Source organism: Ostrinia furnacalis, unplaced genomic scaffold, assembly GCF_004193835.3.
Source record: "Ostrinia furnacalis isolate ACB-3 unplaced genomic scaffold, ASM419383v2 OfSCF0635, whole genome shotgun sequence".
NCBI lineage: Eukaryota > Metazoa > Arthropoda > Insecta > Lepidoptera > Crambidae > Ostrinia > Ostrinia furnacalis.
The window spans coordinates 215,152-239,523 of NW_021130874.1; the positions used below are offsets into that span (position 1 = coordinate 215,152).

Sequence of the window (24,372 nt, forward strand, 5' to 3'; positions counted from 1 at the left end):
TCCTTCACCCTTGGTATCGCTTGAAAACTATTCTGTTCAGTACAGCCACTCAGTATCATCTCCTTCAGACTCAGGTGAGTTATATGAAGTTCTCTTTCTTTTATTTACTTCCCTTTACCTACTCCATTGACTCTTTTGTTTTGATTCCCAGGGATCATCTCGTACATCTAGGAAGGGATCATCTTGACCCAAGTCCCACTTTTTGTTAAATATTTGCTAAAATAATCTACAAGTACGCGGCTACGTTTTTATGGCCAAAATATTAAAATTAAACATAATAGAAAGCCTAACGACAACTGTAATTACATTTAACATTGTTTGAATAAAAGTGACATAAGCGCAAAGTCATGCCTATTTTAGATCAGAAGTACACTATTTTTCTTTTTTCTCGTCAAATTCGATGTATCGCTCACACCACCATTACGATTTGACTGAGGCGGGGATGTGTCCAGAGCTATGTTCTACCAGTGAAAGAAACTAAATGACGTTAGTGGTTTCAGCACAATCGCGAAAGATCATCTTACCCCAGGGGATCAACTCGTACTACTTTCCCCTAATTATAACAACAATAGAGTAATATTAAAAAGCACTCATGCTACTGATATTTTTCTTGTCTCCAGATTCACCCACTTCGGCTTCGGGGGGAATGAGGGGATCGATCTTGATGTCGAGATCTTTCAATGCGTCGTCAAGTATTTTAATCTTTCCGAGTAATTTTTCGGCTTGGAGATTATAGCCTGGCTCAAGCATCTTTCCACTTGGGTTCATCTTGAACAAGTATTCAGCCTGAAACGTTTAATATAGTGACTAAAGATCTTCAGCCCTTAAAAGAGAACTGAGATCTTTAAATTCAATAATAAAAACAAGCTTTAGTCTGTAGCTCCGCTCTAGAGGATATTACATAATCGATGAAACGCCCAACTACTTAGGAACTGTAACTGAATCAGTCCTAGCATAGGTTTCTATTTTTATTATAGGTACTTACCAAGAAGTCAATAGGATCATCCGGCCGGAGCTTAGCCACCTCGAGGAGTGCAGGCGTTAGCGTCGGGAAAATGTGGTGCACCAGGTAGTTCCGCATCGGCTCGCCGGCCGCTGCCAAGGCCGCTTCTTCTTCCTCGCGCAGTAGAGCGTACAATTCGGACTGATAAAACATTTAATTATATATGTTACGGTTAATGTGATAAATTGAAAATTATGAATAATCGCCGGTTATTATGAATAATTACCGACAGGCGACGTAAAAGTGATAAATTAATCACATTTATCAGTGATTATTTAAAAATGTAACCTTAATACTAACAAATATCATAAAATAGAACACCGGCTCGTGTACAACGCTCATGTACAGCCTCACATTTTGAACGTTTTGATATCATATATTAATATAATTTGGCAAAATGAGTTTGGACTGTTTCTTGCGTAACATTACTTTGCCATAATGCCATAGCTGGGCACCGTTAATCAGATAGTTAACTTCGTTAATCGTTAAACCGTTAATAAAAAAATTTACTTCGTTAAACGTTAAAACGTTACATTTCGCAAGATTTAACGCAAGTTAACGTTAATCGTTAATCCGTTAACACATGATAATAAAACGAAAAAAAATATTGTATGCAAGGTTCAAATAGTTTCGAAAGCTTGTATCGCGCATGGAATTTATTCTTCTTTTATGTTTGCGCTACAAGCTTTCGAAATTATTTGAACCTTGCATAAGTACAATTATTTTTTTCGTTTTAGTACAACTGCATTTCAGAATAAAAGCTTGTTTTTAAAAAAGTTTTTTGATTATTAAATTTTATTTTACACTGTTTAGTAGTATCTCAATCTCAGAGCCTTGGTTCAATTACAATACAATTTAGCACCAAAGTGCTCGAAAAGACAAATCCAGCAAAGCCAAATTCGATAAGTTTCCACCGTTTCGTTTAGGAATTCCTATGGCCACCTCCTGTCGCCTTAAATGTCGCTAAATGCTGGAACAACATTCCGCCTCCAATAATTCATCATTCCAAACACAAGTTTAGAACTTATATGAAGTCCACATTACTGAGGGCGAACATGTTCCCTTGCATGCGTCTTGCACGCATACCTACTGACATTTATTTATTATTTTTTTACTAGCGGCCGCCCGCGATTTCGTACGCGTGGTCGTTTCTCCCCTCGATTTATCTATCTATCTATCTATCTCCTGACTCCATCATCAGGACCCTGGACATCATCTAGTACTAAAGTGCTCGATAAGATAAATCCAACGAACCCAAATTCGATGCGAAGCCGCCGTTTCATTTAGGAGTTCCTATGGCCACCTCAAGACTCCATCATCAGACCAGCTCAATAGTACCATAACATTGCATTGTCATCGTACTTAAATAAGTATTTGGTATACAGCTCAATCGGTTGAGGAAAACTGGTCTTAAATCAGTTGCAAGAGTTGTCCCACACTGTCGACACATACTAACAAGACGTGTCGTTAGTGATCGGGTGGAAGCCCGAACGTACTTGTCAGAACGCGTTTTTCTAGCGTGCCTGCTGTATCTTTTTGGTAAATAGTAGGTACTGGATTAACGATTAACGGACTTAGGATAATTTAACGGAAGTTAACGAGTCCGTTAACATTTTTTAAAGTTAACTTAAAAGTTAATCCGTTAATAGAAATGTTAACTTCGTTAATTAACGATTAACGGATTAACGAGTTAATGCCCAGCTATGCATAATGCCTATAACACATTGTTATGATTTAAAGTGAAAAATAGGTTAAGGTGCGGCGGGGGTGGCCCTTGGGCCACCCCTAAGCCGCCTATTCAGTTTTATACACACATAAATGATCTCATATTAATCACATTTACCAAATCATGAGGTCATTATTCATAATAACCGGCGATTATTCATAATTTTCACATTTATCACTTTGACCGTAACATATACACTGTTTTATCCAAAATTCACTCATCCCTAAACATAAGCTAGACTTGAACAAGNTTATACACTGTTTTATCCAAAATTCACTCATCCCTAAACATAAGCTAGACTTGAACAAGCTATCTACATTACTTACCCAGTACTCCATTTTTTCTTCCCTTTCCTCTTTCATCTTTTGCTCGAGTTCTTTCATTGCTTTAGCTTCTTTGGCTCGTAATGTTTCTAGTTCCTCTTTTTCTTTCTTCTCAGCAGCTTCAATAAGGGCTTTAGAGAAATTGAAAATACATTTTAATATATTTCTTACACATAACTGAAATGCAAGAAAATGATGAGGTTGTAGCTACCCAAAAGTTTTCCATAGCGACAAGGCCTTCCCATACGCAAAGCAACAGCAGCATACGAGCCCTTCATTCCATAATCACTGTGCTCCTTCACAGGAACAACTAGTGGGTGTATGTCCAGCTCATCGAAGAAGTTCAGCGGTGACACGTCACGGGAATCTCCAGTTCTGAACTCGCTAAGGCGCTTCAGCACCGCCTCCTCATCGAGACGCGAGTCACCCTCGGGCTGGCGCATAGCTTTCTCACAAATGAAGTCATCACTTGCTTCTAGTGATACTACTATGTCTGTAATTGAATTTTGTATTACCAATGTTATCATGAAGACACGAAATACTTAGGTAAAAAATTGCTTTTCTATTTTTTTAATACCTGGCAACATTTTTTTCAGAACATTGCTATATAAATCTACGTCTTCATCAAATTGTTCTTCTTCGTTTTCTTCCTCTACGTCAGAGTCTTGCTCTTCGCCTTTTTCAAAGACTGTTGAATACAAAATGTAGATATTATTATGTACTCGTAATATTAAGTTTCTACTATGTATTTTGATGCATATCATTCAAATTCTGTGGCCAAATTAGGTATTTGGTACTTACGTGCAGCACACTGTGCCAAAGAGGTGGGGAAGCCATCGAGAACCCATCCCCTGTTCAGAGATTCACGACATAAAAGGCGTTGGCGTAGATACCTAAGGATAAAAACAAAAGAGTGTTTCATCATACCAAAACAAATGTTACGCGCTTGCTACCCACACTTTCATCAATAGCAACTTGCGCTTGCGTCACTGATAAAATGAATGAGCTGTAGAGCTACGAATCAAAAGATAACATCCATCATGCTCGATCAAGCGTAAAGTAGAATATTAATTATTTGAAGCTATTTTGCAATATTCGAATTCACATTGTATGCACATTAACCCATTATAGACTAGCGGTCCCATATGGTACCACTTTTTTGTGTGTTTTAATTTGGCTCTATACATGAACACGTGAAAAGATGCAGTGCTCTGATTGATGCAAGTCGTAGCCAATAGATATGGTCTATGCTTCTAGGAATAAAAATTGTCAGTTATTCTTTTCAGTTGTGTGTAATAAATGATTGAAGTGAGCGCATCAAAATTTTCTCTTAAAAATTGACGCGCCATTCAAGTAAGTGATCATATTTTTTTTGTGTGATAGGGAAATACTGATTTTGTTACAATCTTGTATTCTCCATAAGTGCTCTTATTGTGAAATGGTGTAAAATTACGTCGATAGGTAATAATAATTGGAAATATTGTATGTCAAACTTACTGGTACCGTACGGTACCGCTAGCCGCTTACCGTGTCTTTTTAATTATTTTATGATTTTTAGTTTTTACTGTATTTATTAGGAAGAATGTGATATATTCAATGGTATATAAGGTATACAGGAAGATAAAGTAAAATAGTTTCCTATACTTTACAAAACCATGGGTTTTTGTTTATTTTAGATGTAACTTACGCGAAACATTGGCAGTTTTGGAGGACGATGAAGGTCCCAAGACGAAGCAGATATTTATAGAATGAACTCGAGATAATTGCAACTCTCGAACAATATTAGAGTATAGGAAATGTTACTTGGGGCTAAGTGCAGCGTGCAATGCCAAGCTCCATTCCAAATTTTTGAATATTCAAAGATAAAAATGAATATTCCTTACCCAACATACAGTTTTTTCACATTTAATATTACTTCTGTTATTTGCTTGTATATTAATACATATAATAATAATAATAAAATAAATAATTTACCCTATTTTTATAAAGTCCATCATAAAGTTATGTTTTAACCGACTGACACGGTAAGAGGCTAGCGGTACCATATGGTACCAGCATTTTATTTCTAGATTACAGGTCGGATCATTTTTTCAATGCTTGTATAGCGTTATGTAGATCATAATTATAAACATATTTCAAAAAACCAAAAATCTGACACTTTAGGAAAACTCAGTCTATAATGGGTTAAAGCTAAAAATCTTTAATTAACCCCATAACATCTTCGTCGGTCAGCGGCCTGCCAGACCGCAGTACTGAGAGGGTGTTCCTCGCAGCCTCTTGAACGCCCTCTTCCTCGCCCGCGTCATCATCGACGTCCGTGGCCGCTGGGTCCTCCTCTTCGCCCGTCGGCGGTGCTAGGGCGGCTATTTCACCAACCTCCCAGTGGCTGACACGCCATGCCTGGAGGCTTGTGAGTGTTAATACTACTACTACTAATGCCACAAAAACTAAAAATAATGACAGTGTTTAATGACGATTGCGGGTTCTAATTCGACTGGGGCTAATCAAATACATTACTCACGACACGAGCATAATAATATTTTGAGATTAAAAGAGAGATGGTGTAGGTAAATAGGCAACATTGTGAAAAAAAGATGATAAAGATAATACTTCAAAAGGTTTCTTTTTGATCTGGTTAGTACCAATGTAACACTTTAGTAGAACTATAAATTCGGCTGATTGGTGTAGTGGTTCAGAACGGACACTATGCCGAGAGGTCCCAGGTTCGATTCCCGGCCGGGCTAATACCCATAGTACAAGCTTTGCTTAGTTTGGGACTAAGTAGAGGCGCAGTGTAAAATGTCCAAGGATATTATTTATTATAAATTATTGGGTATCTTAGTAACTACTATTGTCAAAGTGGGAAAAAGTAATCTTACTAACCAAATCTTCTAACATATCTTGAGCAACAGTCTCCGGTGAAATGTAGACCAAGCCGTAGGCCTCGCAGAGGAGTTTAGACAAAGTGGTCTTGCCAACTATTGGAGGTCCATATACAATAACCTTTGAACATAAATTGAAAAGGTACTTCATTATTTCATTAGTTGTACTGGCTATTTAACATCTAGGTAGGTAATTGGATGCGATTGCGTGCAAGTTAAAACCACATGTGCAATCGCGCTTGTTAGGCGTTATCTCTCTCGTATTAGCTTACAATAATATTTTCTGTTCTAAACATTTGCTTTTTTGTTTGTAACCCTAAGGATAGATACTTTTTATTCATCTATCTACTTTGTAAGTGAATGTAATATTATTATAATGGAATTTATCAATTCCCTTACCGTTAGCAAGAAAGTAGTACCTATCTAAGATGTAATACGTGTATTGAACTGACAACATAGTAGCCAAGAAAATACTTAAACCGCAGCGAAGCCTTGTAACACGGCAGTCGGTAAGCTAATTGTTGGACATCACCTTAAAAGGTTTCAGTCCTCTCTCCTTTTTGAACTGCTTCATGAGCGCTGGGACGTTCTCAGCAAAAGTAAGTTCTGAAGTCCATTGGAGGGCCATTGTTTCCACGATAAAAGTTGGTTCCATATTCAAATTCAGGATCATCAGATCGTATATTCTTTGCTAGAAAAAATATAATGAGTTGGTACTTACACAATAGCTCAACCGCAACAATAGCTGAAACGGTTTAGGCATCGGATTACCGATTCGGGAAGGACGCTACTGATTCGCGTCGAAAACTGCTGACTATTCTGTCAAGTCGACTACTTATACAAACTTTATGCACTTGTAATTTAGCTTACCATGAGGGACTGACGGAAAACTAGATAAGAAAAAACATTTAAGTACGTCGTAAATGTGTGGATTTATTATGTTCAATTGGTGCGTCATTGGAATTTTTTTCGGCCACACACACACAATGAAAATACGCTCTAATTATGAGCTCACCAATAACCGAGCCGCCAAATTTATTTATTTCAACTAAAGATATAGATCATCCAGCTTACGTCTATCTCTTTGATCAAAAACGCATCTTCTTGTGGTATGCATTTGAACATTCCAGAACCTACGATACGGCCGAGCGGTTTCACTATCTGAAAATGTTAAAATGTTAATGCTAAGCACTTAAGTCGTTTATGGATGAGTAGGTAACGACAAAAGGTACATATTGTTCAATAACAAGTAATACCTCTCGTTGCTTTGTAATGATTTGTTCTACAGCCAATATGTATAGTTTCTTAGGAAAATCAACAATCAAATTGTAAACAATTCTGAAAGAAGAAACGCAATATTTAAAATGCACCTGCAATGTCTTTCAATTAAACATTTTAAATTTTGTAATGCATGCTACGTCATGCTGGTATTGTTGATTATTAATTAATGACATTAGCTGAGAAGCCGATAGATGACAAATGAGCTCTTGTTAATAATTAATTATGATAATTATTAATTAAACTACTTAACATTAACTCAAATAGGTAACTATTACGAGAATATACTAACTGTGCAAGATCAATAACGTTGATAAGGGGAACAACATTGCCGCCGCGACCAAGTATTGGCAGAACTTTTTCACATTCCCAAGCTTTTTGGAACCAGTAGAATAGGACATCTTCGCGTCCACCGTATGTAACGCCAGACCCAATAATCAGCGCTCTGATAAAGTAAAATTTAAGTCTTAGATAAAAAATAGAGGCANGTATTGATACACAATTGATTAAGCAGCAACACTATTTGTTCTATCCTTCTCTCTCTCTCTCTCTTCCCCTCCCTCTCCCTCCCTCCGTAATAAAATTTATTTTGCGTGGCTATTGCTGTGATCTTGTCAAATTTTATTTCATTTTTTGGATAAAGTTCTGCAAGTAAATTAATCGTAAGTACTGTTAGTTTTTTAGTTACAGTATAAAAATTAAAAGAAACTTGGAAATCGTGAAATAAAGCTCAAGACTGAATATAACCTATTTGTCGTTATGTACATGTTACGGTCAAAGTGATAAATGTGAAAATTATGAATAATCGCCGGTTATTATGAATAATTACCGCATGATTTGGTAAATGTGATTAATATGAGGTCATTTATGTGNGAATATACTAACTGTGCAAGATCAATAACGTTGATAAGGGGAACAACATTGCCGCCGCGACCAAGTATTGGCAGAACTTTTTCACATTCCCAAGCTTTTTGGAACCAGTAGAACAGGACATCTTCGCGTCCACCGTATGTAACGCCAGACCCAATAATCAGCGCTCTGATAAAGTAAAATTTAAGTCTTAGATAAAACACTTCATATTGGCAATAGAATGGACTGGTGAGTGTTCTTGGGAGACTGCATAATAGAATTATCTACCTATTATGACTCATAACAATTAGTCATATAGTCAAAGCGTCGATGTGCCATTAATGGAACAATGTCTTGTCTGGTAACTCACAGAAAAACTGTTTGTCCCACATTTATGCTGAGAAAAAAGTTAATGTCGTGATTGACGCATGTATGCACATAAATACAGTGTCTGTGCACATAATGCAATATCGTCACAGATACGTTCAGACGCCTCCGCATACGATAGCGTTACATCAACAAACATAATCTCGTGTAACTAACGTATCTAATCTTACAAACCCAATTTGAGATCTATATTTTCTGGCAATGCTGATTACTTCGTTTTCTACGTCATAGTGCATTTTATAGTTCGGATGCGGCTTTCTTTTACGAAAATCTGACTCAATAAACGGCATGTCCGGGGTATCCTGGAATGTTTTATAAAAATACATAATGATAAAATATTTCCACTTGCACGTAATAATAACGATATACTCGTACCTACTATTCTAGTTGAAACAATGTATTATTGGTTAATTACCGGATCTAATGGCTTAGTGCTCGCCCATGTCATCACAGTAGATATCAGAATCAAATATCTTTTTTTGGATTCACCTCCGCCGTCATCAACGTCAGATACATTACCGGCCGGTGTTTGCTTTTCCAATAAATCTTTTAAAACTATAACAACAAGAACTTTAACTACCTAAATCACCTTCATGAATGCAATTTATATTGTTTTCTACTTTGTTACTATTGGCTGTATTAGCTTCTATAACTATATCGTAATCAAAAGGTAATTAAATATACTAACGTTTCATGTAATCCATCGCAACGGCAAGTTCGTCCCTATCATAGCTGATGTCTAAAATAACTGTGCCGCTTGTCAACATTTGTGGTAAGCACTCAGTTTTAAGTACGATTCTAGCGACATTATCAATGCTTTTGATTCTTGTGTCAGCTACTGTACCTGATGTGGAAATTTGAAAAATGAAAATACCTGTTATATTGTAAGGTTATTTTCACATACTAATAGTAGTAATAGTCATTACTATAATATGTTCCGGTAAATAATATTTATGAGAACGTCAGCCTCCCCAACTCATCTAGGCTAAAATCATCTTTTGCCTCTAATAAATTAGAGAGGGTTTCTTGTTCCTGTAGTGAAGACTAAATTGACTTCTGCCCAAAAATCGCACTTTGTCATAAAAATTGTTATTCTATGTGCATTAAGGTTTATAACAAAATTCCTGAAAGATTTAAAATAGGTCCTGCAAAAGTAATGACCAGAAAGCTTAGGGAATGGCTAACCACTTCCTGCTTTTACAGTGTTCAGGAATTTCTGGACAAAAATTTGCATGTTAATGTATTTTAGCAGAATAGAGCACTTTGTATTTACAACACTATCTGTATCAACCTATTCTTTGCAAATAAATGTCTTTGTCTTTGTCTAAATGATTTGCTGATGATGATAATCTGGTGAGCTACACGCGTGTCCAAGGCTATTTAACATGGGAATTAGAATCACACCTATAATTTCATACAGCTGTTCTGGTGGTGGGGGTGCCGCTGGCTCCATATCTTCACCGACGACCGTCTGAGACGTCTCTCTTGTTGATACTACCGCATTCTTCTCTAAAACTTTCGACACTTCTTTTAAAATATACTCTCCATGATAAGAGTCGAGATTATTGATATAGTATCTCTTAAAAGAGAACAAGGTCTCCAACTCCGATGTAGATTTATCGGAAGATATTTTATCCATGGATTTCTTCATGATTTATTTTAAAATATTGAACAACTCACAATATCACATTCAACTGACATGAGTATTTGACTTGATTTGACTTGACAGACATATTTGCCGGTTGTTATAGTTCCAAAATACTGAACTGTCCTATGCATGACATTGACAGTGGGGCGCCACCGTCAATACCGAATCGCCTGGTTCCGATTTTTGCCATGTTGGAAACCATATAGCTGAACGATGGTAGCGCCCCCCTGTCATTGAGTTTGGTGGGACAGTTCAGCTTGGGTCATCTATATTTTGTATGTCCATAGTTTTATTCCAGGATCCAAGTGACGGTCTATGGTCTACTAAACCCAATGTTTGTTTATAAAGATAATGAGCAGCTTTCATGAAAGGGCCATATAGTCCAGTAGAATTAGATTTTAAATCGGAAATAATTCCTACAAAAGATTTTATTTTATTGCTTTAATGGCTTCATTGGTTTCCCATTAAGACTCTCCTAGGTTTTCGACTTCGACGGAGTTGTGCTTAAGTGGTGGGGGCCCCCGAAAGGGGCGCTTTATTTTTGATTTTTGGCGTTAAACCTTAGACCAGGCATACGGCTAGGCAACGTAGTCGTGCAGGAGGATACTAGGAAGAGGGGCAGCCACAGTAGGTAACACAGAGTCGTTCAGGTTAGTGCCAGGAAGAGGTGCAGCAACCGCAGTTAAGGAACGGCTGGGACGAACAAGGATAGGCGCATCCAGCTCGTAAGCCTTGATAGGGTTACACTGGTTGAGGTGCTCCTTTTCAAGACTTGGAAGCCTGCGTGCGGGTAACGAGCCATTGGACGTGGAGAGGGTCATTAATTATACACATATTTTCTACTTTGCCGAACATTTGCACGAGAACGGTTTGTTCAAAACATATGAATTTGGTCTTATTTAATGCAGGATTAAATGCCCTTCAACCGTCAGGAAGACCACTTTTCGATAGGGTAAGTCCTTTACGTGGTATAACCGGAAAACCGAAAAAGCGCCCCTTTCGGAGGCCCCCACCACTTAAGCACAACTCCGTCGAAGTCGAAAACCTAGGAGAGTCTTTATAGGCAACTAATGAAGCCATTAAAGCACATAAATCTTTAGTAGGAATTATTTCCGATTTAATTCATTTTTGTGTTTAATTCTACTGGCCTAATAAACGTTTGGTTAAGACAAAATAAGAGAAATATTAATGAAGATAACATAGTTTATTGTCCAGCATAATAAAATACATTGACCACATAAACATACTCTAAGTATCCTAAGTTTATAGATATTGAACAGTGAATAAAAATATTGCGTATTTGTGGACATAATATACATAGGTTTATTCCTATTTGTTGACGTTTTTTACATTTTTATTGTTCGTTCAGCAGCAGGCGTTGCATTAATGCATATCAAATTGTCGAAGTGGTATCTAAATAATGTAGGTATCTCTTTATTTATAGACTTGCAAGTGCTCTAACCTGATAGTCAACAGCAGCTACATGGTAGTAATCCCGTCAGTAATAATAACTATCAACAGCAGCTGTTCTAAACCAAAATAAAATTAATAAGATAGGTACCTATTCAAACGTCAACAATACCAACCAAATAATATTCGTTGATTCAACTAAAATACTTAACACTACACGGCTTATAAACTAAATTAATGTTCTTAATATTTCTAATTTAACATTTTAAGTAAGTAATACATTTCAATTATGTTATATTTATACGTAAATACATATACATTATGAAATTTCATCGTAAAACATATTTTCAGATAAGTTATTGCTCCGTTCCTGTTGTAAATTAATGTGTTTCAACCAATGACTTCAATATATTTTTCAAAAAAAATATGAGTATGGTTACATGAAAGAGTTGAATGAATAATTTTTATCAAAAAACATATTTTACTGAACTCGGTTGCGAAATTGCGATGGGTTCGCATAATGTTTTTATTATTAAATAAAAGTTTAAAAAATCCATTTAGGATTAACAATGCATAAAACTTACATCGGTAATGTCCAAATTAATTATTTATTAAATAAATGTCATGTTACTATTATTAAAATAATTCAATTAATTCTACGGAAAGAAATTCAAAATGTTACACTTACTAAGTTAATATATTTAATTAAAATAATATTCAGTATATTTTTTAAAACCAAATTATGTAAGTACAGTCATTGTTTAAAATTCGAGATAAAAGTAAATAAAGGCTTTTGAAACTCCCGTTTACTAAAACGATACTAAAGTTTACTCTATGGCCTCTCATCGTTAGAAAATAGATTTGTTTGCATTTACGATATTGTGATTAACAGAAAAGGAAATAATTAACGATATTTTATTCCTATCACAGAAGTCATAAAGATGACAAATTGAATAATTTCGTAACTTCGTGCATCGTTTTAGTAACCGGAGAATTTTGTTATTTGTATGCAATAATTGCAACTATAAAATATAAAGGCAGTAAAGGCCAGATATCTCTATTCCTTAATATACTAGCATATCTAGTAAATCAACTACATTCTATAAAACTTTTTATTTTAATAAGTAGGTAGGGTAAACCGTATAGCTATTGCCCACTTAAAGATTTCAAACACATTGAGATAAAAAATTAAAGAAAGTNTTGAACATAAATTATTGGCACAATTGGCTATTAGTAAAAAACTATGAACCGTTTGATCTATGTATAAATTTGGAATGTTAGTGTAGTTTGTCAGTCCTGAGTATATTGTAAAAATATGGCACCTGCGGTTTTTTAAAGTTGCATGATAATAATACTGACAAATTCATTGTACTAAACGCTAATAAATGGAAATATATTTGTTACTTACTTTTAAATAGCATTACATACAATTGGACGGGTAATCATAAGTACTTTCAATTTAACATCACATTGGAATGTGTAAAAATAGGCTAGCTACACCTCTGTGCTTTCAATCTTTCTCAAGAATAATAATTGGAAATGAAAACATTAAGACAAATTAGGCCCCAATGAGAATGTGATTAAACTTAACCTTTAACCGACGACGTGATTTTTTTGTCACGCCGTCTGCGACGTGGTCTGTGGGACCGCTATACCGTTTACTCAAAAAGTAATAATTTTTTGTACAAAAGTATACTGATTTTATATTTTTTGAGAACATTAAAGTATTAAAAATAAACATACGTATAATTTGTGAAGAATCAATGTATATTATTTATTTAAATATGGCTAAAACTTTTTTGACCCTTATTTTCATTGAAATTACACTAAAGCTCAATAATACCTATATAACTTGTAAATTTTAATCAAAGGAAGAAAAACTATACTCCTTCCTAAATATAGTGAAGATAATGAATATAATAAAAATAAATGATACGTACCCTACATGCACAAAAAAAATTTTGACGTAGGGTAAACATTAAGCAAAATCAGGACATTTTTTTTACCGCATTTCAAGCATTTTCGGTATGCATAGGTAACACCTGTAAGATAATTTCGTTTTCAATTTAGGTGGATTAAAATGTACGTCTTTTTTGCAGCTGGTGCAATGAAATCAGGCTGATTTGGCATATCAGAGCCTAGAATACATGTCAATGTTTGCTTTCACACCCGTTTCGCGGTATTTTTTTACAGACTACCATCTTTTACAAAATTGTATGTCCTAATATCAATATCTCATTAGGAAATGTTTTTTCCTAGGTTGTGGTGGCCCAGGATCCATCATTTTTACGAAAAATGAGTCGTCTAAAACAAAAACGCAAGTTTTAGTATGGTACAAAAATGTCACGTAGTCTGCGACGTGCGGTCCCACAGACCGCTGTTGAACTTTAAATCGAATTATCTTATTAAAACTGCCCTCATCAATGTGACCACTATCTGTAATGGCGTTTAGGCAACTAATTTTGAAGGTACTGAGACGTTCGGGACACGGGAATAAGTAGAACATTGCAATCCAGAAATTGCAAAAACCGGAGCGGTCTGTGAGACCGCACGTCGTCGGTTAAAGGTTAATAATTGCTCAAGGAGGCATTTTGCATTTAATTTTTCCCATTATGATGAAGTATAGGAATAGCAGGAAATCAAACTGAGCGTTGACGTAATTGGTAACGAAATGAAGCATACAATTTTCGTATGTAACGTCGTAAATATTCACTGCAAAACAAAGCACCATTTTAAAAATATTTCAACTTCTGCTACAAAATCTAATAATGTTAAATAAAATAATAAAAAATCACTTCACCTTAAACTTTAAACCATAAAATTTAAGTACAAATCCCTTTGCATGTTGCTTACTGAAAATAATATGAAAGCACTTAAAGTTTGTGAAGTGACTACCTATACATTCTTTAATTTTTGAGTACCTACTAAACCACTCTCGCTTTAGGTTTCTTTCGAAACTTAAAAGCGAAATGACTGTAAAATTTAGAGAGCACATTAGATATAAAATAGAAAATTTTAATTTATAAATTGAACAAGACGCGCGTAAGATACGATCAAATAACATTTACTTTATCAAAAATATGATTCATTTACAAATCATTACGAAAACCATGATTAAGGCACAAGTACATTGCAAGACAATATTATTAACTAATCTGCATAAATTTTATCGTATCAACATCGTAAAAATAACCATCACCTTCACTCAAAATTTAGAGTTGAGTAGTAATTACAGATTTTCGGTGAATAATGGTTATATCTTTTTCCCCGATACCAGAAGGAGAACTAGGTTCAGAAGACACTAGCCACGGAGATAAAGATGATATTGGTTGCGATTTAGGAGTCAAATCTTCCTTTCGCTCCACTGGTTTCGGAGAAGCCAGTTTCGGCTGAGTATGTGGCGGCTCCACCACAACGATAGACACGTACTGAGAACTGTTTCCATTTGTAGCTTGAGGTTCATTTAATATTTTTGGAGATGGTGTCGATGGCAACGATAAATTTATATTGGGCGATTCATTGATAATCTTCACTTCATTTTCGCGAGCTTTCAATATATTGTTACATTTCAATTGCCCTGGCGGAAGAGCTTTAGTTGACGATAGGAAATATTTCGATTGATTGTTAGGCACTTCTTTATCATTTGAAGAATCAACTTGATCTCTTTTGACTTCGTTTTTGCTGTCATCACTATTCAACTTCTCCTTGACTAAACTCATGAGTAGATCATTAAGGGGATTAGAATCTGCCACTGGTGAACAATTGCAAGGTGGTTTGTTGATTACTAGTTGAGTCAAGTTAATTTTCTTCTCTTCAACAGCAGGTTTGTCTACCTTGAACAAAACTTTGTTACTGATAGCATCATCCTTGGAAATGTGTACTTCTTCAGCTGGTTCATCATTAAGTACATTTTTAGTAGAGCATTCACCAATTTCCACATCCTTGGAATCATGTTCAACATACGATTTCTGTGATTTTGCACTACTCTTTCTGGATAAGGGTTCAACTTCAGGCACAAGCAAAGCTGTTTCTGATGATGTACTCGGCACTTCAGCAGCAGTTTCGGAAGAAGTTTGTGCCTCTGGTTTGGAAACACTGTTTTGTTTTTCACGTTCTCGTAGCACGTGACTTTGTCTACGAGCAAATCTTTGACTCGGGCGTCGTTCGAACTGGACAGTACGGCGAGCACGATTTTGCTGAGTAGTTTGATATTCTGTTTTGCCAGAATATTGAAATCTTGATCCCATTCTGAAAAAGTTTTGCCTGGCAGAAGGTCCTTTCACTGGTGCTCTTAAGCGGAAGAAAGTGTGATGTTCAACAGCACATTTCCACAGGTGTTTACAGGCCTTTTCATTGTGTAGCCTAAAAACAAATGTATGTTCTTGTTCTCGGCCCTGGTCATCATCTTCAACAACAACTAATGTAAGTTTCTTCTTTTTGAAATCTAGCTTACTTATTTTAGGCCAAAAGAATAATCCGATTTTCTGAGGTCCTTCAAAAACGAGAATTCCGGTAGGAGTCAACCCTAGGTGATATTCACAGCCATCCTTACCCAGTACAATATGCATATCCACACCATACATTTCCAGCCACTTTGCTTTATTCAAATAATTAACTTCAGCCTGAGCTGGTGTTAGTCCTTTGCATTTCTTGTATTCCTCCAAGATTTCAATTTCCATTTCTTCTGTTTGATTGGGCACAAACCTAAACTCAGAGACTGTGGCAGGAGTGTGTACAGCTTCATCAAAGTCTCCTAATTCAGACTGAAGGGCTAATGCCGCAAGTTCCACAGCTGTACAATGCGGACATTCTAGTTTGCTCTCTAAAATATCCTTCTTCAATTGCAGAAAGAATTGATATCTAGTAAGCTCCTCTCTAAGATTGTTTGGTTCCGAAGAATAAAATTTTACTTTTAATCTCAAAGTGTAAGGCGGACCAATTTTCACTTGTTTTTTAATTGTTTTAGTAGGATCAAGCCAATGCTTTACATTATTGGTGTCAGTAAATTGAAGACCAAAGTAATCTTTCTCTATCAAGTCTAGTGAATAAAAAACTTGTTCATAGAGATCAGCTGCGCTAGCTTTTTTAGACAAGTTTATGGATAGATCAGTATCATCAAGTAACATTACCTTACATTGTATAAAGTTTTTGTTGATTGATGTTTTTGTTCCTTGTTTATTGCGGTTTTGACTTGACGAGCGACCTCTCCTGCTGAGGAAGCGCAGCATCTTGAGGCACCCTCAGCAATCAAATCTGTAAGTAAAGGTTTTATAAGTATACTCATTTTATAAAAAGGTACCAATTGCCAATGCGCAACAATATCAAATCCTAGCGATTTATAATTTTGATACTGTATGTTGTTCATATTCTGGTCAGACAGGAACATTTTTACTTTGTTTAAAGTTGTAGAGGACAGAGGCTCTGGATTTGAGCCATTTTCTTTTTCTAACATATTCTCTTTATTTATTTTTTATGTATGTTTCATTTTAAGTGCAATAAAATTATTTTAGCTTTAATAAAAATAAATTGAATTTATTCAAAAGCGGTAGCTTGTGATAATACATACTTTGATAACCTTGAACATTAAACTTGAATTATGTATCAAGACTTAATGAAAACATAAAACAGTGACCCCTATCCTATAAAACATACTTCTCTTTTAGGTTTAGTTGACTGTACTTGATGGCTGATAGTGCTACATTCTTGAAGGTATTAGATTGTCTTCAATTTTAAATATGAAATGAATTACTTATTACTTAAAAAACTGTTAAAAGCTTAAACCAATACAGTTAACTAAAACGCCATTATTGCCATAGATCCTCGTAAGTACGGACAGCAACGGGTCAAACCATCGCATAAAAACTTGATTGTGCAAACACGACTCCCAGTCAGACAAGTGTTTTGAGGAATTTGTATGGCAATTTTAACACAACTATAGTAACAGTTACAACTAAGGAAAAATTACTTACTTGTTAGATAAAACCAGTTTATGTCACAATGTATGTTAACACAATGAAAATAAGTTAAATTTTATAAAAACTTCGAATAATCATGACATCCACCCACAAAAATAATCCAATCAACAAATTCTCGATTCAACGAGCGATAAGTACTAAATGTCAAATGTCGTCATCAAAAAAGCCAACCAAGTGACAGTGTCACAGTGACAACCAAAGACTATATAAAAAAAATTACCACTTACTCGCTTCGTCAAGCGAGTAGCGATTCACTATCATTTGAACTATCGATAAATATATTGATACACAATTGATTAAGACGCAACACTATTCGTTCTATCCTTCTCTCTCTCTTCCCTCTCCCTCCCTCCGTAATAAAATTTATTTTGCGTGGCTGTTGCTGTGATCTTGTCAAATTTTATTTCATTTTTTGGTAAAGTTGTCCAAGTAAATTAATCGTAAGTACCGTTAATTTTTTAGTTACAGTATAAAAATTAAAAGAAACTTGGAAATCGTGATTATTTCACAATGCTCAAGACTGAATATAACCTATTTGTCGTTTTGTACTTCTGAGTTTTGTACATACAAAGAAGGTATCTGCGTGTTCGTATTGCATTTTTCTGTTTTATTTGTAATACATTCTCGTTTATTGACGTGTAATAGATGCCTGTTGCTGATGATATCCAGTCTTCATGGGCTGACGAGGTTGAAATTGATCAAGGTGCTCTGCCCCCACCCTCGGAAGTTGTTGAAAATGGCTTGAAGATTGTGACAGAATACAAATATGATAACGACAACAAGAAAGTAAAGATTGTTCGGACGTATAAAATTGAAAAGCGCGTTGTCTCAAAGGTTTGTACAAGTTTTAAACATTTCTAAAGATCTTCTAGTAATTTACATTAAAACAACCTAGGAACTGAAACTATGAATTACATTAATACTAGAGATGAAACGGATAGTTGTTTGGCCGGATACCGGATACCGGATATCCGGCCAGCTGCTAGGCCGGATAGTTGGCCCATTGTTTCGTTGAATGTCGTGACGAGTATAGCGCCGCACAGGTGCTTCGAACGCGATCAATGGGTCTATTAGTAGACTAGACTAGTCACACTTTTCGAAAATCGAATCCGTCCGAATAGAATGTCAGATTTTGCCACTTGTCTAGGGGGCAGATCAATTCGGGCGATTTTGCCACTTGTCTAGGGGGCAGATCAATTCAATTTCGGTTGCAATCGTGTGTGATTGAATAGCGAAAATTTAATTAGTTGCATCATGTCATCAGACCATCAGTGAAAAAAAAATCGCATTTATTTGGCAATATTTCGACATTAACAGATATTTACTATTTATGTATTCGTCATTAGAGTGAATAGCCCAGAAAAAGAAATTAGTTTTGAAAGGCCTTAAATACGGCTTTTTGTAACTTTTTGGACTTTAAATGAAAGCCGTCATTACTGTAAGCCATTTTATTGATATTTACCTCAAAGATTAATGTATTTCATTTTATTAATAGGAAATTGTCGTAGTTTTTTATTATCCGGTATCCGGCCGGATAGTGAGTTACTATCCGGTATCCGGCCGGATAGTAAATTTAGGCCGGATATCCGGCCTACCGGATAGTTACCGGATATCCATTTCATCTCTAATTAATACTAATGAGTAGTAGGAGTAATGAGTACCTTCAACATAAGGGGGCGTCCATAAATTACGTGAGACAATTTTGGCCATTTTTCAACACCCCCGCCCCCCTTGGTGAGATTTGGTGAGATCTTGCCTGACCCCCTCCCCCACCCCCCTAATCTCACGTGATATTTAATAAAATGCCTATTTTGCAATGTCTATGCTTCGAGTCTATTAGATTTATATGAAAAATCAGTAACCCAGTGTCGTGCCACGCGCAGTGCAGGGTTCCGTAGCTTCCCGTCGTTTAGTAAGACAAGCAATTGCTTCAACCTAGGACCAGTTTTTTGATTCATAGTTAAAATAACTAATTGTTAAATTTTGCTACTAATGGTTAAATATTAATAAAATGTAAACTAATAGTTAAAAAATGTAAATGTAAACTAATAGTTAAAAAATGTAAATGTAAACTAATAGTTAAAAAACGCCGACAAAACGGTAAAATAAAATTTAAAAAAAAAATCTAGGGTAGCTCCCCTGCATGTAAAGTGGGGATGAATTTTTTCAAGGAAAACTATAACGGTTAAGATACATTACTTAGTTTAAGAGAGTACCTAATAGTTATTTGACTCATGTATTATATGTACAATTTCTTAACCAGTATAAATTCCTTAGAAAAAAATATGAAAAGTGACTTTAGATGAAGTAATTGCTTGCTTCTGAAATAAATTGTGGTAACGACAGACAACTACGGAACCCTACACTGCGCGTGGCACATTTATTCTGCATCTTTAGTGTTCACAAATGCAGATGGAGGCATTTTTAGTTTAATTTGATTAGACGGTTTAGAATAAATAGTCATTATCATCATAAAAAAATCATTTTCTTTACTTCAATAACCCAGTTTACTGGCAATTTTACTCTATTTCTTGCGGGAAAAATTACGTGATATTTTCCGAGACCCCCCCTCTCCCCCACGTGAGATTTAGTGAGGTTTTCGTTGACCCCCTCCCCCCCCTAAAAGTCTCACGTAATTTATGGACGCCCCCTAACAGGTATTACATAGAACAGAATTGATAATTTTGTAATAATTATTTCAGAGCATTGCTAAGCGCAAGACATGGAGCAAATTTGGTGACTCTGCCAATGATAAACCAGGCCCAAATCCAGCCACAACCAATGTGTCGGAAGATGTTTTCATGCAATTTATTTCAAGCAAAGAAGAGAGTCAGCGTCCAGATGACGGAGAGTTGGATGGTCTTAAGGTGAACACTTATTGTGATGAATTTTTAACATGCACATTGCTAAGGCATTATATATCAGAATTTTGATGCACCTAAATTAGATAGATAGATAAAACGTTTATTTGCACAACAGAAACACACATCACAAACAGAAAGTACCAAAAGTAGGATAAAATAGTACCCTCAGGACAATGACATGGTATGGTAAGACTGAAATAAAAAAAGAAAGAAAACATTATGACATACAATATAGGTACCTACACACTTTATACAGAAATGTGTGTCGCAGCAATGCGAAACGGCAATAGCTCAGTAATAATTGGTTTACTTAAAGCAAACCACTGATTTTCAGCAATAGCCTAAGGACGAAAGAACGCGCGTAACATGTCAACGTGACGGTTGACTTGAATTAAAATTTATTATGACTTGTTATTATTTCTAATCAATAAATTATCATTTACTTACAGCCTCCAGCTAGCCGAGTAATCTTCAAGTGTCGTACTTGCCAAGGTGATCACTGGACTCTGAGCTGTCCATTCCAGCACACTGAACTTGCACAAGCTAAAGCTAACGAAATATCTAAAGCATCAGGTAATATTTATAAAACATTGTTCGGTCTTATTCTTGTCCTATTTATAATTTTTTGTATCAAACTAATAACAATAACAAATAGTTAGCTCAAATTAAATGTTTGATGGTTATTGGACTTATTAGATCAGGAATACATCATTCCTTTTTTTTTTCATCAATTCTTGATCAGGACAACCCAATCACACCTACTGGTAATCTTCAATCTCTGTTAGTGCAATCTGTTTTATTGATAAAGTCAATGACGTGTTAATGATGAGACCTACAAATTAAAAACTGAATCGAAATATGGAATAAATACATTACTAATATCATTTTCAGACCCGAAAACTGTGACAACCAACAAGTACGTTGCGCCGCACTTGCGTGACGGCGTCGCCGGCCGAGGCACCGGGCGCGAGCCCCCGGGCGCGCGCCGCGACGATGTTGCCGCCATCCGCATTTCCAACCTGAGTAACTTTGCTGTTGAAGCTGATTTGGATGACCTGGTCAAGGGCTTTGGCCCCGTGCAGAAGCTGTACCTGGCTAAAGAGAAGGTATATCCTACAGAACTTTTTTTAGTGTGTAGAATGTTGCGGAGCTTCTTCTCAGCACTTGCCAAATGTTGGTCTCGAAGCGCTGGTAGGGTAAAAAGATTATGAGACATGTAGGCTCCATGAGCAAAATGCGATTTGTAAGAACTATTTATTAGTCTAAACAAATAAAGAAATTTTGACTTTGATTTTAGTGGTTCTTTTTTCAACATCAATCCCTAATTTTTAAGTGACACATAACAGGAATTTTGTTTTCATAGGGGTCTCTTAAAAATTAGGGATTCATGGTGAAAACTACTGAAACTAAATAAAATTGTAAATAACTTACACAAATGTGAAAAATGTATGTAATGAGTGTATTATTTATTACAGAGCACTGGCCATTGCAAAGGATTTGCTTACGTGCACTTCAAGTTCCGAGCTGATGCTGCTAAAGCTATTCAAACCCTCAATGGACATGGTTATGATCACTTGATTTTAAATGTGGAGTGGTCTAAGCCTCCTCAAAATAACTAATTTTTTTTTTCAAACACCATTTTATGTCTATATTAATAAAAGTTACTATCTATTCAATACTTTTATTTCTATTCCCAATTTTGCTAGAAGAGATAACTCTACAAACCCTGTCAATTTCTTAGTACGTGTACGCGGTTTTGTTAAATTGATGTGGATTAGTAGGTATTTCAAAAAAGTATAGGTGTACTGCTGTAAATAACTGAATTTGTACCTATCCATTTAAAATATGTTCAGTGCAGGTTTGCAAGATCAACCCATTTAAGAAAAACATGATGCACAACTGACACATCTTACCTGTGCCTCACTTGTTTAGAGAGCAGCAGTTCCACTTGAATAGGTTCATAAATATTTTATTGCAGCTTGAGAATATGAAACTGAAAATTCAGTAACTTCAAGAAGAGTATTTTAGCACCACCACTTCTAGAAAGAACACTACTTGTGAAAGATATTATTACTCCAAAGGTTATTGAAACAAAGATTTATTTGAACAGAAATAATTTATTATAAGCACATTGAAGACTAGATATAATAACATGAAGTGACCACATCAACAATTACATAGTGCATAGAATTACATAAATAATATAAAATTGAGTTTTTAAAAATATGCAAACATTTTTCCCATAACTGCTACCAAATAATGCCATAAAACATTCTCACTTATTTATAAATTTGTGTACATAAAGCAGCAGAGTGCAACTCTACAAGTCAATATCATATTTTTCATCATCACTATTGGGAGAGTAAGTTTCTTCTGGGAGATGTACTTCCCCACAAAACATAAGCTCTACATAGTGAAAATAGTCCATTGCAATGTTGGTAAGCATAGCTCCCGTTGTAATACCTAGGATTGTGCCTAAGATAGGTCTCTGCCCCACTGAACTTCTCAAAATTGCCCACAAGAATATAGATCCTAATGGCCATAGACACCCACCAAGGAATGCCCATGAAAACCTTCTTGCAGGAGCAGCAGCTGCCATGTGCGGTCGGGCCCATAGCCATAGACCGGCTCCACCACCAGCAGTCAAGAATAACACATCCGTTATATCTCTACGTGGAAATAACCTGTAAATCATAAGTTGTATACTGTCACATTCTTGACTCTTCTCTAAAAAAAGTATTTTAGCATATTAGAAGCACAATGCAATGTACATCCTTACCTGACCATTAGATGTGGATTCATTACACTCACAGAGAGTGTTGTGTAACTAACCAGCCCTTGTATTGGTAAATAATAGTATAGAACATTGTCTTTATTGAATGGTGGTACTCTCACTTTACTTACAGATTTATTAACGAAATCTACAGTCTTAGGTATAGTTGCCGGTAAATTGAGTACCTGACTTCTGAAGTTACGGTAAATTCTTTCCAGGATATCCATTTTATAAGAAATTTAGAGCACCGAATCAATCGTTGCACTCAACCAACAAGGGCTCACTTGTACAATAAGGTTACGTTATTACACATTATTTGGCAAGTGTTAGGGAGTGAGATGTAATTATACTATAATTTTATCATTATTTATAGCTACAACACCGCACAGCTACGGCTTGGTTGGTTTGCAAAAGTAATCAAAATGCAAGCAATCGACTTCAATCAATTCAACACCGTAGATCACAGACTAAAAACAAAAAAAAAACATTGCTTTCACCATGTGACATGAAATCATTGAGTTAATAAATAGTGGACTGGATGGAGAGGAACTATTGGGGGTTTTTGACCGAAAATATATACAGTGTGAGTCACGTTCAAGTGTACATATCAAAATAGATGAAACTAGACCTATTTTTATCGAGAGGTCAAAAAATTTTTGAGATTTTTTTTTAATTTTTTATAGAATTTTTTTCTTCCAATTACCTATTGTAAAGAAAACATAATAACTTTTAAACTAAGCGGTATATCTTGATACAATAAAAACAGTAACAATGCTAAATAACAGGCAATACTAAAAAAATACATAAAATACACAAAAAAGGCCAACAAATAATAAAAAAATATACTTTTTGAAAAAAATCCGCTTAAAAATTCGTGTTTTTTTGGTTATTTGATAAATTTCTCCAAAAAATGCCCCTATAACTGGTAGTTTTTATTACTTTGTATTATTCTCTATCATATTACCTTCGTAAAACGCAAAATCGCATGTCTCTACCCCTATCACAACGTTTGCAATGATCGTTTGAACTAAGCCTCTCCGGGCGCGCCATTCAACGCTTCGTTAACAACAAAACTGAAAATGGCTCTAGATTTGTAATTTTGATAAAAACAAGTTAGATTTCAAATAAAAACAAAAGATTTCGAAGTAAAATAAGCATTTTAGTTAAAATTAAAATTGTCTCTACCTGTAGCGGAGAATAATGTTGTGGCAGGCCTTTGTTCAAACGATCATAGCAAATGTTGTGATAGGGATA

At 35.5% G+C, this 24,372-nt stretch overlaps 4 protein-coding genes across 6 annotated transcripts; 1 reads left to right on the plus strand and 3 right to left on the minus strand.

Annotated features, from left to right (window-relative positions):
* Nucleotides 1-560: 560 nt before the first annotated feature.
* LOC114366424 (adenylate kinase 7) lies at nucleotides 561-10,099 on the minus strand. The gene is made up of 16 exons (XM_028323293.1): nucleotides 9,853-10,099; nucleotides 9,137-9,292; nucleotides 8,864-9,003; nucleotides 8,623-8,750; nucleotides 8,098-8,250; nucleotides 7,191-7,272; nucleotides 7,009-7,095; nucleotides 6,467-6,625; nucleotides 5,936-6,055; nucleotides 5,262-5,452; nucleotides 3,854-3,945; nucleotides 3,630-3,740; nucleotides 3,264-3,545; nucleotides 3,056-3,183; nucleotides 986-1,144; nucleotides 561-786 (listed from the first exon to the last, which is right to left on the minus strand). Exons 1-16 carry the CDS (start codon nucleotides 10,097-10,099, stop codon nucleotides 580-582), a joined length of 2,442 nt encoding a protein of 813 aa, XP_028179094.1. The 3' UTR covers nucleotides 561-579.
* Nucleotides 7,750-22,016, plus strand: eIF3g1 (eukaryotic translation initiation factor 3 subunit g1). Of its 3 annotated transcripts, none has more exons than XM_028323289.1 (6): nucleotides 7,750-7,874; nucleotides 18,127-18,315; nucleotides 20,184-20,348; nucleotides 20,795-20,918; nucleotides 21,237-21,451; nucleotides 21,821-22,016. In XM_028323289.1, the coding sequence occupies exons 2-6, from the start codon at nucleotides 18,127-18,129 to the stop codon at nucleotides 21,962-21,964; spliced, it is 837 nt and encodes a 278-aa protein (XP_028179090.1). In that variant the 5' UTR covers nucleotides 7,750-7,874; the 3' UTR covers nucleotides 21,965-22,016. The 3 variants fall into 3 exon arrangements, with proteins under 3 accessions (XP_028179090.1, XP_028179091.1, XP_028179092.1); XM_028323290.1 differs by lacking the exon at nucleotides 7,750-7,874 and adding an exon at nucleotides 17,814-17,921; XM_028323291.1 differs by lacking the exon at nucleotides 7,750-7,874 and adding an exon at nucleotides 18,038-18,056.
* LOC114366420 (band 4.1-like protein 5) lies at nucleotides 14,138-17,625 on the minus strand. Its single transcript, XM_028323288.1, has 2 exons — nucleotides 17,476-17,625; nucleotides 14,138-16,759 (listed from the first exon to the last, which is right to left on the minus strand). The coding sequence occupies exon 2, from the start codon at nucleotides 16,732-16,734 to the stop codon at nucleotides 14,719-14,721; it is 2,016 nt and encodes a 671-aa protein (XP_028179089.1). The 5' UTR covers nucleotides 16,735-16,759; nucleotides 17,476-17,625; the 3' UTR covers nucleotides 14,138-14,718.
* A 441-nt stretch (nucleotides 22,017-22,457) lies between the features above and the next one.
* LOC114366423 (uncharacterized) lies at nucleotides 22,458-23,683 on the minus strand. Its single transcript, XM_028323292.1, has 2 exons — nucleotides 23,125-23,683; nucleotides 22,458-23,029 (listed from the first exon to the last, which is right to left on the minus strand). The coding sequence occupies exons 1-2, from the start codon at nucleotides 23,343-23,345 to the stop codon at nucleotides 22,666-22,668; spliced, it is 585 nt and encodes a 194-aa protein (XP_028179093.1). The 5' UTR covers nucleotides 23,346-23,683; the 3' UTR covers nucleotides 22,458-22,665.
* Nucleotides 23,684-24,372: the final 689 nt, after the last annotated feature.

What these genes read in the sequence shown, in the direction of transcription:
- LOC114366424 (XM_028323293.1), bottom strand. Translation starts at nt 10,099, where the DNA reads ATGAAGAAATCCATGGATAAAATATCTTCCGATAAATCTACATCGGAG. An exon ending in TTTTGATCAAAGAGATAGAC is followed by an intron (nt 6,626 to 7,008) that starts GTAAGCTGGATG and finishes TATTTTTTCTAG; the next exon opens with CAAAGAATATACGATCTGAT. An exon ending in ACCGACGAAGATGTTATGGG is followed by an intron (nt 3,946 to 5,261) that starts GTTAATTAAAGA and finishes TTTTATCCTTAG; the next exon opens with GTATCTACGCCAACGCCTTT.
- LOC114366420 (XM_028323288.1), bottom strand. Translation starts at nt 16,734, where the DNA reads ATGCTGCGCTTCCTCAGCAGGAGAGGTCGCTCGTCAAGTCAAAACCGC.
- eIF3g1 (XM_028323289.1), top strand. Translation starts at nt 18,127, where the DNA reads ATGCCTGTTGCTGATGATATCCAGTCTTCATGGGCTGACGAGGTTGAA. An exon ending in GAGAGTTGGATGGTCTTAAG is followed by an intron (nt 20,349 to 20,794) that starts GTGAACACTTAT and finishes ATTTACTTACAG; the next exon opens with CCTCCAGCTAGCCGAGTAAT. An exon ending in CGAAATATCTAAAGCATCAG is followed by an intron (nt 20,919 to 21,236) that starts GTAATATTTATA and finishes TATCATTTTCAG; the next exon opens with ACCCGAAAACTGTGACAACC.
- LOC114366423 (XM_028323292.1), bottom strand. Translation starts at nt 23,345, where the DNA reads ATGGATATCCTGGAAAGAATTTACCGTAACTTCAGAAGTCAGGTACTC. An exon ending in AATCCACATCTAATGGTCAG is followed by an intron (nt 23,030 to 23,124) that starts GTAAGGATGTAC and finishes TATGATTTACAG; the next exon opens with GTTATTTCCACGTAGAGATA.